This window comes from Macrotis lagotis, chromosome X, assembly GCF_037893015.1.
Source record: "Macrotis lagotis isolate mMagLag1 chromosome X, bilby.v1.9.chrom.fasta, whole genome shotgun sequence".
Lineage (NCBI taxonomy): Eukaryota > Metazoa > Chordata > Mammalia > Peramelemorphia > Peramelidae > Macrotis > Macrotis lagotis.
Window position 1 is genome coordinate 266,953,585 of NC_133666.1, and position 14,415 is coordinate 266,967,999.

The 14,415-nt window shown below is 42.3% G+C and overlaps 1 protein-coding gene across 3 annotated transcripts in view; it reads right to left on the bottom strand.

Annotated features, from left to right (window-relative positions):
• The window catches only part of MAP3K1 (mitogen-activated protein kinase kinase kinase 1), a 95,480-nt gene that overhangs the window by 54,728 nt on the left and 26,337 nt on the right, over positions 1-14,415 (bottom strand). The window contains exon 1 of one of the 3 annotated variants that reach the window (XM_074202405.1): positions 10,083-10,726. The exons of 1 other annotated variant lie outside the window; for it this stretch is intronic. Coding sequence is in view for 1 of the 2 variants with exons in the window: in XM_074202403.1 (XP_074058504.1) it covers positions 9,048-9,418 (371 nt within the window). In the remaining variant the exon portion in view is untranslated. Of the gene's footprint in view, positions 1-9,047; positions 9,434-10,082; positions 10,727-14,415 lie in introns of those variants that run through there. One more of the 3 variants, XM_074202403.1, reaches the window with a different exon arrangement.

Genomic DNA, 14,415 nt, shown 5'->3' on the forward strand with positions numbered 1-14,415 from the left:
GGGAAGGGAAGAGCATCCAGGGTAAAGAGCAGTTTCAAGATGAGGACTGAGAAAAGGTTCTTCACTGAATTTAGTAATTAAAAGATCCTCAGTAATCTTAAGAGAGCCCAGTTTTTTGGATAAGATCATAGATTCAACCTGAAAGGAATCTCATTGGTGATATAACCCAACTCTTTAATTTTATGAAGGAGGAAACTGAGGCTTAGAGATCTACAGTCACCCAGGTAGTACTGAAGCTGGAATGTGAACACAGGTCTTTCTGACTCCAGGTTAAGCACTTAACTTTATCCACTACACAGAAGATAATAGACTATCACAGTCAAGTAAAGGTTTTGAGGGCAGTAGATACCTGGACATGTTCGTAGACAGCAAGAGAGCCGGGGCAGAGAAGAGGGCAAAGGGAGAAGCTGGAGAAGAGAGAAAGCAGAGAAATGGAAGTCAAAGGACTTAGAAGGTTTAGCCTTGAAGAAAAGAGTCACATCTTCCTCAGATAAGCAAAGAGAGAAGTAAAGAGAGAAAGAAACACCCTCTACCCCTACTCAGGAGTTTCAAGGTATAAAGTAGAAGAGATGAGGGAGTTCATAAGAAAAGGCTTCAATTTTCTCAGCTGTGTGTGTGTGTGTGTGTGTGTGCGCGCGCTAGCAGTAGCTAATATTTTGCTTTATTCCAAAAATATTTTCTGTGTTATCTCTCTGAAATAAAGCTGTGATTTGCTTTATAAAAGAAACATTTATAAAACTTAGGATCCCACTCTACTTTTAAAATTTTCTCAAAACCTAAATGTCTGACTTCCACATTTACTCTTTTTCAATTGTTTTTATTAGTACTTACATATTACCAAACAAAAGCATTCCCTAAAAGATCTACTCCATTGCTATCTCTTGGCAGGATGATAACATGGTAACCCTGGATTTCAAAAGGCTATGCAAAGAGAGAATCCTGGTTCAGGCCTACTCTACAATGGGGAAAAAAAAAGACCGAAAAAGCCTCTTTTTATCTTTAGGCATGGCTGAGTTCAAAGATAATCATCACCACAAAAGTTGGCCACTGGGTGATGTTTTCAGCCACAAAAATTCAAGAAAAGAAGAAAAACAAAAACAAAATGGGTACAGACTGCATACTCTTACTTAGGTGCATACTAAAGTATAGGGGAGTTTTGTTCTTCATAAATGAATATCCATACCAGTGAAAGAACAGTTCCTTGAAATTCAGAATCTGTTTAATGTGTTAGATAATGTTTCAACATTCCTGGTAACTGTAAGTTCCATGTTATCTCCTTTCTATCCTGCTTCCTTCAAAAAAAAAAGTTTAGGTTTAGGAGGAAACATTCCTAATAAAATAGTGCATGTTTTAAAGGAAAGATCAATACCTTGGTCTCTGAAATCGTGAAATGTTTAAGAAGTCACCAGATTGCAAATTTAATTCCCTAATTAGGGCCATTGAGCAATATATAATACTAATTTTCTGACACATCACATTTGAAATTCTGAAATCAGTTTGTCATACAAAAATGCAGCAAATCTAGTTATTTTTTTCTAATGCTATTTCTTTGTAAAACAAAAATAATGTATCAGTAAAAAAGGAGAAAGATTTGGCCCCAAACAACTGAAACTATAGAACCATCCCCCTATAGTCAAGATATCTCTGTTGCCAATATTCTAATAGTAAAGAGGCAAAGTAGGTAGATATCTCAAAATACTAAAGTTTTCTACATGTTGCACCCTAAATGGACTATAATTATTAATTTATATATAATTGTGTCTTTGTAAAGGCTATACAGAAGCAACTTGGGAACTTCAAACTGAGTATATTTCAAATGAAACGCCAATATAGTTAGAATAATACTAATAAGAGCTAATATATTTCTGCATGCAAAAATCTCAATGATTTCCAGAATTTAATATAAGAGCTTAGATTAAACAAAAGGGAATAACTAAAAGTATTAGAAAAATCTTATATTTGAATATAAGACTAAATATAAGGTTTAGCTGCCACTGCTTTACATTTTTAAGTAAAAAAAAATTTAAGTAAAAATTTCTTAAATAATCTCATTACATACTGTATAATTATCATTTGTCATATAAGACTACTGAAACTGGAGCTGCAATATCTTCAATGACCCTGCTATTTGGTAGAAGAGTGAGAGGATTTCAAATTTAGGACTTTCCCATCAATTTAACCTAACAGAAAAAAGACTAAATGAATCAGTGAAAACTTGAGCTATGCTATACTTTTTATAGAAATTCAGTGTTTTTTTGATCAGAGGAGTATAGTATAGAGATGACCCTGCATTTTTAAAAGGCTGTACCAGCTGAATGAAAGCAAACTCAAGATTCCTTCTGACAAGCTAGAAAGGGTTGAGTATAGGCCAAGGATGGCTTGCTTGTCTGAGGTCCTAAGACTAATCTAGTTATGTGTATGGAAAGATTTAACAAGTTGTTGGTGAATTTTTCAGCCATGGTACCTTTCAAAGATAACTAAATTACCCAGTGGACTCATTTGCACTACAGGAAAAAGTACCCATAAATGTCCTCAAAGGATTCAAGTTTATTTTTTTTTTTAAAATGCTTTGAATTAGTCTCTTAGCTTTAAAAGATAAAAATGAGCTTCTCAAACTGTCTTATTACCTGGATTATATGATGTTTAAAATTTCAAAAGATCTTAATATCATATCATCTGGTCTGCTCCTTTTATAGAGAGGGAACCTGAGAGACAAGAGGTTAAAAGATCTAGTGACAGAAGTAGTAAATTAGAGTAGGATGGATTTCAACCCAGTCTTGACTTCAAATCTTTCTAAATGTAACACTAAAATGGGTAACATTTATGTCATTTTAAGACCTGCAAAGACTTTAAATGCTTTATCTCATTTGATCCTCACAACAATCTGAAGTTATTATCATCCCCATTTTACAGATGAGGCTCATCTTGTAAAGTGACATAAGCAGAACATGAATTCAGGTTTTGTCAGCTATAAGTTCAGATGATGATGAAAAGGCAACGCAATATCAAGACAGCATCCATCAATAGGTCACATATCTTAATTTATCTATATGCACATATACGTGCACCGATGTGTGCAATTACACACAAGTACCTACTATGAAAGACTGATTAAATTTCAACACATATCAACATTTAATTAATCAGTTTATAGTCAAACAAAAAAACAAAATGCTAAGGGTCTTCAGTTTAAAAAAATTTTTAAGATAGCCATTTAGGAAAATCAAATTAATGGACATTATTCTGATTTTTAGCTGGCAATACAGACTATAAATTATTCTGGTAACAAAGAAAACCTAGAATTCTGTAAACACCAACCTCGGTTTTCTATGTCTTATTAACAATAAAGTATACCATTATCTTTACACGTGAATGGGTAAGTGAAAGTAGGGAATAAGAGGAAGGAGAGGAAGAATATCAACAACACCATAGTCTGGTCTTAAAAAGATATTTAAGGGAGCGGCTAGGTGGCGCAGTGGATAGAGCACTGGCCCTAGAGTCAGGAGTACCTAAGTTCAAATCTGGCCTCAGACACTTAATAAGTACCTAGCTGTGTGGCCTTGGGCAAGCCACTTAACCCCATTGCCCTGCAAAAACCTAAAAAAAAAGATATTTAATGGTCTCACTTCCAAAGATTTAAAAAATGGAAAAGAAATGTGCATTCAAAAGCACCTGTCTAGTGACTTTTAATCAAAAAACTTAGTTTGCACTTCTTGACAGAAAATCCAACTACCTTGATGTACTCAATCCAATCATTTCACTTGATTTTCCAAGGGATGCAAACACCCTGATAATAGAGTATTTCCTACCATCAAAAACTAAGGCAACCATAGATAGATAGATAGATAGATATAGATTATATACAGCAATAATAATCTCAAGAATTTCTTATTTTATAAAACCAGAGTACATGTTGCAGATTTCCTTACACTGTTGCATTAGTTGACGTAATAAAAAAAATTGTATTTAAAAGTCAATGTTGGTAGATATTGAATTCATCTCATTTCTTGCTTTCCACACCCTCATTTTGATTTTCTCTTAGTAGAGAATATCATGCCTGAACTTGTAGTCCTGCATGTACTGCTCAAAGTGTGTAGGCAGGGGCAATTTGAAACTAATCAGTATCTTGAGTCTTCTGCCAACATATAAACTGGAAATGTAGGACACATCCCAGGCAATGGCAAAATAAATAATCTTCCCTGTCCCCACCAATAGGATGAAACGCTAATATGCAAAGATACAAATAGAAAGTAGAATATTCACAACAATATATCCTGTGTCATGCTAACCTTAAGATTACACCGAATCTTCCCAAATAAAGAATACAACATCTTAGTTACACTCCAGTACTCCAGTGGCTTACACACCTACTCAGCTGAAAATATAATTTTGTGTTGACTTTAATCTAAAAAAGCAACCATGGCTTGGATATTTCATTAAGATTCTCCATGAATAACAATATGCAGTACCTTAACATCAACTTTATAATTTTGCTTTCTTTATAGTCAAATACTACAGTTTACAAAAAACAACTCATTTCCTCCCTTAATGTTTTGCTTAAGAACATTAGGGCAATATTTCTAAATGCTATTATCACACATGTGTACAGGTTATAGCAAGAAGCACGTTTTATATGTATTGGCAAGCAAATTCTGTAATTTACAGTATGGAACTATGTTTTTTAAGGATCAAACAATCTACTAGTCTATAGAAAATTATATCAAATATCACTAACTTAAGGATTTGGTGTAAAGAAGAAAGCTTTCTCAACACATCAAAAATTATTGTTTGCCATCCTGTAAAAATATTTTTGAATAAACCACTTTAATTCCAGGGGGAAACTGCTATATGAACATTTTCTTGAGAACATTCTCAATTAACATTCTTTAAATTACAGCTGTCTCTCCTTATGCTACAGCAAAGTGAGGAAAGCATAGAGCTGTTCTCACTATTCTGGTATACAAGAATAAAACAATTCTAGCCAAAAATTTTCTCAGTAACTGCCATTATTTTTGTAAGGGCAAAGAAACTTTGGCCCTATTTTTAATATTTAATTTCTTTTCAAAAAATTCTTTTATATTAAAAGTTAAAATTAGCTTATTCAAAAGTCAGATCACCATAAATCAAAGAAAGGATAACATCCAACTTTAAGGAACACATATCTTAAATACAAGCAAGTAAGTGCAGAAATAGCACAGATGCAAAAACCCAGCCAATTATCAGGTTCCTTCTGAATTCTACTTTAAAAGATAACTTTCTCCTCTTCAGCTCCTGCTCCTCCAGCAAAAAGCAATACACTATTTAGCACTTTTTTTCCTCTCCTTCTGAGAACTATCATTTATGGGAACTCCAAATTTTTGCAAACTATTTAGCATTACTATATTAGTACCGCTATCCATTTCCGATTTGGGGATGAACACAACTAAGTGTTGTAGACTGATCAGGTCTAAAAGGGACAAGTTACAACTCGTTTTATTACTCTAGATATAATCATAGGAAGACTCCTTTCTTATCCTATTTTAGTATTCTTTATTACTCATCAAAAAAAGTCATACTGAGAAAACTTTAAAAATTACAGATTATGGTTGTGGGTGGTAACGAAGCCTTGAAAGAATATCAATGAACAGTACTACTTCCTGTTTTTTTGTATCTAACAAAATGGAGTTATTATAGTGTATTAGAAATCATACATTAAGGAATGCTGGTTAACCAGTCACCCTTGCCAAAATCAGATATGAAAAGAAAACAAAAGTTGGCAACCATTTCTGCCCCTGACTTTTCTCTTTCAATGTTATATTAAACTGTCTTTGGTGAATACATTTGTTCTCTTAATTTAAAATACAATCTAAATTAGAAGATTTCACAACTATACATTTTGATTAATTATAATATTTAACTTCTCCAATTACCTGCTTTTATTAAGATATTTTATAAATGTACCCACAAAAATATTATTAAAATAGTGATTTCATCATTTTTGAGCAATTTCCTAATATGATGTGCCTGTAAGTAAAGTCATGTGATGCTTAACTACCTTTCTAATTAAAGTAGAGAAACAAAATATGTAAATACTCAAGAATACAAGTTATAGAAACACCCTATGAAATCTCTTTAGATGAGACAAAAACCAAAAGATACAATGTATCTTGCTCTTTCATGGGGTTAACAAATTGATACTTGGGGGGTTGGGATGTAAGAGTAGGATAGAATTATTATATCTACTATACTCACAATTACCACTCAATGAAAAGTAGTAACACTGATTTTTCTTCAAAGGTAGTAAGTAAATTCATAGAAAACTCCTTCAATTTTGTGGCTTAAAAAATTTCACCAATTCCTTGTACAAAATTTATAGGCAGAAAACTTTCACTGACATTTCAAATAGTTAAGAACAACAAATATGCACCTGCAAATAATTATGCTTCCTATAGCAAAAAGCTGGAAAAGTTGTGGTCAAAATATAAAAATAACTAAAGTTTATGGGGGTTCAAGTAATTCAGACATATTTGAAAATACTATAACTATAAAACATTTGAAATTAGCTTTATGCCAACATAGTTCCACCAAGACTCAAGTTTTCTCTCCATGTTTACTTTTCTTATTCTTAATGTTTACACAATTTTTTTAACCTGAGACTTCAGAGGATTTAAATTGCTACTGTAAAATGGAAGGTAAAGGGTTATTAAATGCAAGCTTTTACCAGTTACAGTAAGGAAGGTTAAACTAAGACAGCAAGATTAAGGGGAAATGAAATTTTGGTGCCAAGGTAATTATGAAATCTTTGAATATATTAAACAAATTGGGAAATGTTAACTATTTTGCACAAAATTCTTCAGATATGATTTGACCTTGACAAACCCCTAATAATCTATTCAAAAACTTTAAAGGGCTTGAATTTCCCTCCAAATAACTACTAATTGTCCTTGCTAATTATTTTTTCTTTCTTTTTCACATACTATATATTTTTGTCTTTCATTCTGACATACCATATAAACTGTGCCTTCAGTGGCAATTCAATTAAACTTTGAAGAAAGTATTTTGACATACACTATTATATTTCATACCGTTTTTAGTTTGCAACCAAAAGGAAAACATTCAGTTTACAACACTGGAGAAAGAATTGAAATGTTCAATGCCTCTATTCTGAAAATAGTCATAATTCAAATCCTGGCTAGGCTATTTACCAGCGGTGTGACTTTGGGAAAGTCATGACTTTTCTAGGCTACGATGTCCTCATTTGTAAAATGAGAGTGGGACCAAAAGATCACTAAAATCCCTTTCAGTGTTAAACTTATGATCTGGGAAAAGTTTAGTTTTTAGTTAACCAACATTTTTGTGTATGTTATTTCTACTTTGTTTGCTCGGCTCTACTTCCAAACTTCTGACAAAGATTAACATACTGTGGTCTAATAGGTTCAGGTATTAATTCATCTCCAATGTCTGACAACTATATAAAGTTATATCCTTATTATTATAAATATCTATCAACACAGGAACAAAATTGCTTTTTGGGCCACAAAATTAAAAATGCTAACATCATAAAGTCAAACAAAAAAGCACTATATTCCAAGTTAATGATCTAATTCAGTCTGCAATGGAAACTACACAAAAGGAGATTGGATATTAAGCATAACGATCAGGGCTTTGCAGAAGTTGTTATATAGTTACACAAGATGCTTATGCAAAGCCCTCGTTAAAGGCTCCTGGGTTTTCATTAAGCCTGGAGGTCTTATCAGTCTCCAGAGTGCATTTTAAAATGTTTCAAAGACTTGACGCTTAAGTTTTAAATAACTGCAACCAACCAAGTCCACAGCAAAATGAGGTCGTATCGTTTTAGCCACAAATCTGAGCCAAGGAAGCTCCTCGGAGAAGGGATGTTCGCCCAAACAGCCTGCGTGCACCGGATCGCCTGGGTAGGTGTCTCAACAGGCGCCGGGACATCCTGCTGGAGAGTCGGCGCAACACCACAGCGCTCAGGAACGCACGGGCTCCCCGGGAGCGGACTCGGGCGCCTGTGCGCCCGGCGGCCCGGGGTGCTGGGCCGGTGCGAGCCGCGGGCGCGGCTGGCGCGTGCGGGGATCTCCCTACAGGGCGTGCTCCAGCTGTCACTGAGCCAGTCAGGAAGGCTCCGCGGCTCTCCGGGGCCCCGGCGGCCGGGCTGCCCGGGAGGAAGTGAGGGGCGCCGGGGACCGGGACCGGCGCGGGCAGCCCGGCGTGCGGCTCCCGCAGCTCTGCCGGGCGCCCGGCGCGGGGTCCCGGCGGCTGACACATGCGGCCTGGGGGCTTCAGCCGCCCCGGTCCGCTCACACTTCCACAGCCCCCCCCCCCCCCGGCCCGGCCCCGGAGCCTCCCCCGCTCCCCCGTTACCTGCCTCGGCCCCAGACCCTCCCGGGCAAGCCCGAGCCGGCTCGTGTCCGTCGGGCACAGCCCCAGCCGGAGCGCGGCGCCTCCGCCTCCTCCTCCGCGCAGGCAGCCCGGACGGCTGGGCTCGGGTCCGAGCCCCGAGGGCTGGAGCCCCCGCCCCTCCCCGCAGAGCCCCGGCTCTCCGGTCCCGCCCGGGCCCGTCCACACCCCCCGGCCCCCGCGGCCCCCCGCGGCCCCGTCTCCTCGCTCCCACCGAGGCAGGTTGGCCCCGCCCAGGGCCGGCGGCGCGGGGAGGTGAGGCTGGGGCAGCGGCGGCCGGTCCTGCGGGCTCGGGTCCTGCGGAGTCCGGCCCTGCGGGCTCGGGTCCTGCGGAGTCCGGCCCTGCGGGCTCGGGGACTGCGGAGTCCGGCCCTGCGGGCTCGGGGACTGCGGAGTCCGGCCCTGCGGAGTCCGGCCCTGCGGAGTCCGGCCCTGCGGGCTCGGGTCCTGCGGAGTTCGGTCCTGCGGAGTCCGGCCCTGCGGGCTCCGGTCCTGCGGGCTCCGGCCCTGCGGGCTCCGCTCCAGCCTCCGCGCCCCCCCTCCCCGGCTCATTCATTCCGGGACGCCGCAGCCCCGCGGGGCCGGGCGGCCGCGGGGAGGGGGCGAGGGGCGGAGCGGGGCGCCCCGGGGCGGGCGGCGCTTACCTCGCGGGGGCAGCGGCGGCTGCGGGCGGCGACTCGCCCGGGGTGGCCCTCCGCTCTCCGGGCTCGGCTCCCGCGGGGCTCGGGGCGCCGCCGTCCGGCGGCGGCTCGGGGGAGCGGGGCGCGCCGCGGGCCGGGGGAGCGGGCGGCGGCGGGGGGTCCCCGGGCTCCGGGGAGGGCGGCGGGGAGGCGGGGAAGAGCGGCGGCTCCAGCTCCACGCTCCGCACTTGGCGCAGCTGCCTCCGCCTCCAGTCCGCCCGCTCGCGGCCCCCGCTGCCCGCGTCCCGCAGGAAGGCGCCGCCGGCCTCGGGGCCGGCCGCCGCGGAGCCCGGGAGTCCCGACGACGAGGTGCGATTCCCCGCCGCCGCCGCCATTTTCTCTCGCGGGCTACATTCGCTCTGTCCTCGCGGAGGGGCGGGGAGGGCCGGGCGGAGGGAGGAGGGGCCCGGGGCTCGCTGGGGGCGGGAGGTGCGCGGGAGCCGGGCCGGCCGGCGCCGAGAGCGTAGCGGAGGCTGCGCCGAGGACGTGAGAGCCGCCGGGCCCCCGGGGGCGGGCCGGGGCGCTGCGGTTGGCCCGGCGGAGCGGCGTCACGGCGGGGGCGGGGCGGGGCGGGCTGCGGAGGGCGCCCCCGGCGGCGGCAGCCGGGAGCGGCGGGAGCGGCGGGTCGGTGGGAGGAGACGGGGGGGGGGGGGGACCCGGGGCGGAGGGGGCGCGGCTCTAGGTAGCGCGGCCCCCCCCCCGGCCCCGGCCGCCCGCTCGGAGCCGCCGCGGAGGCTCGGGGCTCCCCCTGCCCCGCCCGCGCCCGCCGCAGGTGGCCGCCCCCCCGGCAGCCTGGGCAGCGGCCCAGGGCGAGGCTCCGGGGTCCCAAAGTCAAGACCCGAGCGGCCGAGGACGCGGCCGCCGACCCGGCGAGGCTGCGGGGAAGAGTTGATTTGCAAAACAACCAGCCGGGCCTGCCAGGCTTCCCCGGTGCGCCCGGGGCACAAAAGGGAGAGCTCCCCTGGGCGCAGGTAGAGGCGGCGCAGGTGAGACACTCACCGCCGCTCAGGCCCGCGCGAAAGTTGTTCAGCCCCTCCATCCTCCCCGAAGGAAGGAGAGGACGAGATTCAAAGCTCACAAAGCAATCGGGTCACTTCTCAGGTCCCTGATTGGAAGCTTCTTTCCCCACTGAGGCTAAAGCCGTGAAACGTGGAGAAGTTGGGGTAGTGAGATAGATTACTGGTCCTAGCTGGCTCTCTGGGGTACAGTCCGGCGTTGGATACCCGCTGGAGAGGGGCGTATCCACCCCACAACTTAACCCCCCTCCCCCCAGCCCACTATCCTTTCGAGGTGAAAAAAGTCAAAGACCCAAAACAAACAAGCAAAACCTCCTCTTTGGATCGTTATGAAGTCTCCCAGAGGAAAACTAGAGCGAGGAGTCGCGGTGTGGGTGGCTTAGGGCTAGCTGCTGCTCTTGCCCCAGTGAGAGATTTCCAATGGCTCCTTTCCCTGCGCGATTCTCCTCGATAAGGTGCTTTGGGATGAAAAGCACTATTCAGATGTTCATTATTCTCCACCTTTCCCGTGCCACAAAGGAATTCTCGGCGTCTGGTCGCTTTCTACTCTCCCTCCTTTCTGTGGGACCGGTTAGTGCGTGCCTTGTCCTGTAGAGGATAACCCTTCCCGAGGGCAAGAACTGGCTCCTCTAGGTTTATTTTGCAAAACAGCGCGCAAACTTACACAGAAAAGGGTGAGATACCACATGGGAAGAGGACAGGGAGTACTGAACTCAGCCTTATCTTACTATAAATGTAGCCAGGAGCCTGAGCTGTCTTGCATACGAGCTCCTCTGTTTTCTTTCCTAAACGATAACAGTCCGGACTGCTGGAGTCATGAGGAAAGGCCCCCTTTCTAGTCTTATTCCTGGAGGAGGAGGAGGAGGAGAAGAGGACACCCATCCAGTGTTAATGAAAAGGGAAGGCAAACATCTTGCTTTTACATTCTCTAGGTTCATTGACTACTTCTTTTGAAAATTTTGAAGTGCAAATTTTTAAAGTTAGGAGCAGTTCAAAGACCAAACAATAAAATCTGTTTAAGGTTTGTAGTCTTTAATTGCAGGATTAACCCTTTCCTGTGATGTTTCAAGTCTATATTTGGGCTATGATTGTGCAGTTCTGTTTATTGTAAAAGTAAGTGTACAAGTGTAAGTAAACGAGACCAGACACGGTTTCTGCCTGCTTAGTCTTCAATAATTGAGAGACACCTTACCTTTTTAAGTTTACGATTCATTTTTTCCACTAATTTTTTAGGTTTTACGTCTTTTACATTTACCCACTTAAAGACACGTACCAATATACTCCTAAAAATCTAAGTCGAGTAAGTCTCCTTTTAAAGGATACCGTAGTTTAAAAGATACCAAGTTTTCTTGGAGTAAGGAGCATAAGTGAAACAGATTTCAAAGCAAAACAGCTTCCCGTAGCCTATCTATGCATGCATCCGCCCAGGCTGAAACTGGGGGACAGAATGAAGGCGTGTGGTGTAAGTCAAACCGCCAATCAGCTGCTTTCTCCTTTGCCTCCCTCCCCGCCCCCCCCCCCCCCCTTCCCTGGCTGGTCCTTTCCTAAAACGAAAGACAGCTGAAATTACTAAACACTGCCCCTGGTTTTCGTCATTTTTCCCCTTAACCTCTTATGCAAATATCCTGTTCTTCATTATGCATCCACACACTGAGAATCAGATAAAAAAAAAGAAAAGAAAGAAATGCTTGGCTGAAAAGGGTGTTCCCATCTGCCATATGTTAAATTCATCTTACTCTTTTGAAAAGGGAGTTTCGTTTGAATAAAACTATATGGAATTGTTACAGTAGCTACCCAGACCTTAAAATGTCTAAGGCTAAAGCTACTATTTTAATCCTATTGTATTCTACCTTATATTACTAGAAGGGCATATATCAAATTTCAAAATACTGTACTGCAGTAGCTACCACAATTTTGTTTTTAACGTAGTGGGGGAAAGCACCGTTCTTTTCAGTTGCTTCTGTCAGGGAAGCAAAGTGGGGCTAGAAAAGTGGAAGTGTAATTACTATATTCAATATCTTTTGGGGGGGGGGTTGTATTCATGCCCTTTAGAAGACTAGCCTTGCTGTTATTTCATTTCCACGGTGGCAATTCTACAACCCTTATGCTTTTGCTTTTCAAATCAGTGTTTCCACATAGTCTTTCTGGAAATCACTTCAATCACACTTAATTTTATATTATTTATTTATTTAGTATTATTAAATTTTTCATTTGTAGACCTAATTTAGGACAGGTGCACTTTCTTGACATGTATATGTATTAATGCCTTTGGTTTGGAGAGGTTTTCTAAGGTACTAGTAGATTATTTCTTAGTTTCTATGGATGGAATATTTTTTTCTTACTCTGAGTCTACTCATAGTTGCTTTAGACTCATAAAATGCTCAGACGTTAAAATCTTTTAAAAATTGGTCATTTAATAGGAAAACTCTCACAAAATCCAGTGTTTTTCTTGATAGGGTGTTTTTTGATTTGTTTTTATTTTTTGTGAATTCTACTATTACGACTGCCAAATATGAAATATACTACTGAACTTTGTAATGGAGTTTGTATGTTTGTGTGTGTGTGTGTCTGTGTGTGTGTGTGTGTGTGTGTGTGTGTGTGTGTGTGTGTGTGATGGGAGAAAGAAAGAAAGCAGTCAATCTAAATTCTGCTTTAGCTATCAGCCATTTCCTGTTACTACCCTTGATAAAAAAAAAAGCAAAACACTTTTAGTTAGTTGGCATAAGACTTGAAATCTGGTACTACAGATAATTAGTAAGCAATGATTAGCACCTGCTGTGTGCCATTTACTGTTGTCATTCTATTTGATATGAAAATAACAGGTATTACATATATATATATATATGTAAATACAGAATATGTATGAGGAAATTTATGAAGAGTAGCACTAACTGAGGGATTCAAGAAAGGCCTCATACAGGAGTTAGGGCTTGAACTGATTTTTTGGAAGAAGCTAAGGATTAAGAATGCTGAAGTGAGGAAGGAGTGCTTTGCAGGTATGGGAGACAGTCTGCAAAAGCTAAAGAATGGGCAATGGAATATCATGAAACAGGAGCAGCGGGTGGTCTTCTTTAGCTGCTATAGAATATGTGGAGGAAAGTATTGTATATTAAGTCTGGAAAGAGAAATTAGAGCCAAATGACTTTAAATATCAGAGAGGACTTAGATACTTTCCCCCCAAGCATTAAAGCCTCGAATATAAAAAGAAATTATTCTTACAGAATGATTTTCCATTTTGGCTTTCCAGGCATCCATTCCCACATAAATCCCTGTCTTCTACAGAAAGGTTTCCCCAACCTTCCTTAATTTTACAACCTTCTCTCGGTTAATTATTTCCTATTTATCCTAAATAGTGTGTGTATATGTGATTTCTACCATTAGATTATGAGTTCCTTAAGGTCAGGGATTGTCTTTAGGCTCTTAGTTTGTTTCTATCTCTCCCAGGGCCCTACCCCACCCATCCACCCATTGTATCAAAATGCCTGCTACAAAGAAGGTACTTAATAATGAGTAGGAATGCAAATAATTTGGTTATTTTCATACACACACACACACACACACACACACACACACACACAAACTTTGGATATAGGAAGAATGGAGACAGAAAATTAGATTTACTTATAATGTTGACTGTATGGGATTGTACAAGGGTTCTTAACCTTTTTTCCTTCCCTTGTCATCTTGTCTTTAGACATCTACATGATGGAGTAGAGAGAGCATTGGACCTGGAGTCAGGAAAACCTGAGTTCAAATGCAGCCACAGACACAAGTTGTGTGACCCTAAGCAAGACATTTAACCTCTGCTTGCCTTAGTTCCTTCAACCGTGTAATGGGAATAATAATGGCACTTGAAGTTGTTTCGAGGATTGGTGAAGCTGGCACAAGTTTCCTTCTCCTTTGGTTTCTGGTGAAGCTTATGGACCCCTTCACAAAATGATTAAAAAAAACTGACAGGCATAAAATAAAATCTATGGGATTACAAAAGAAACCAAATATATTGAAATACAGTTGTTAAGAGTGTTTTTTAAAAATCCAATTTCACAGACCCTAGGTTAAGAACCTTTGGATATTAGATAAAAAGCCAGCCTTAGAATCAGAATGAAGTTTTAAGTCCCATCTCTGATTCATATCGAGTATTCATTCTACTCTAGACAAATTACTTAACCTCTCAGTTCCCCAAGCAACTAAGATTATAAACTCTCGGATTCCTTACCATGGAGTTCCCTAAAAGAATGAAAGTATATGTTTAGACCAAAACAATTTTTAATATTTTATGTCAAAGCATCAAAGCATCTGCCTCTAGCAATTACTGG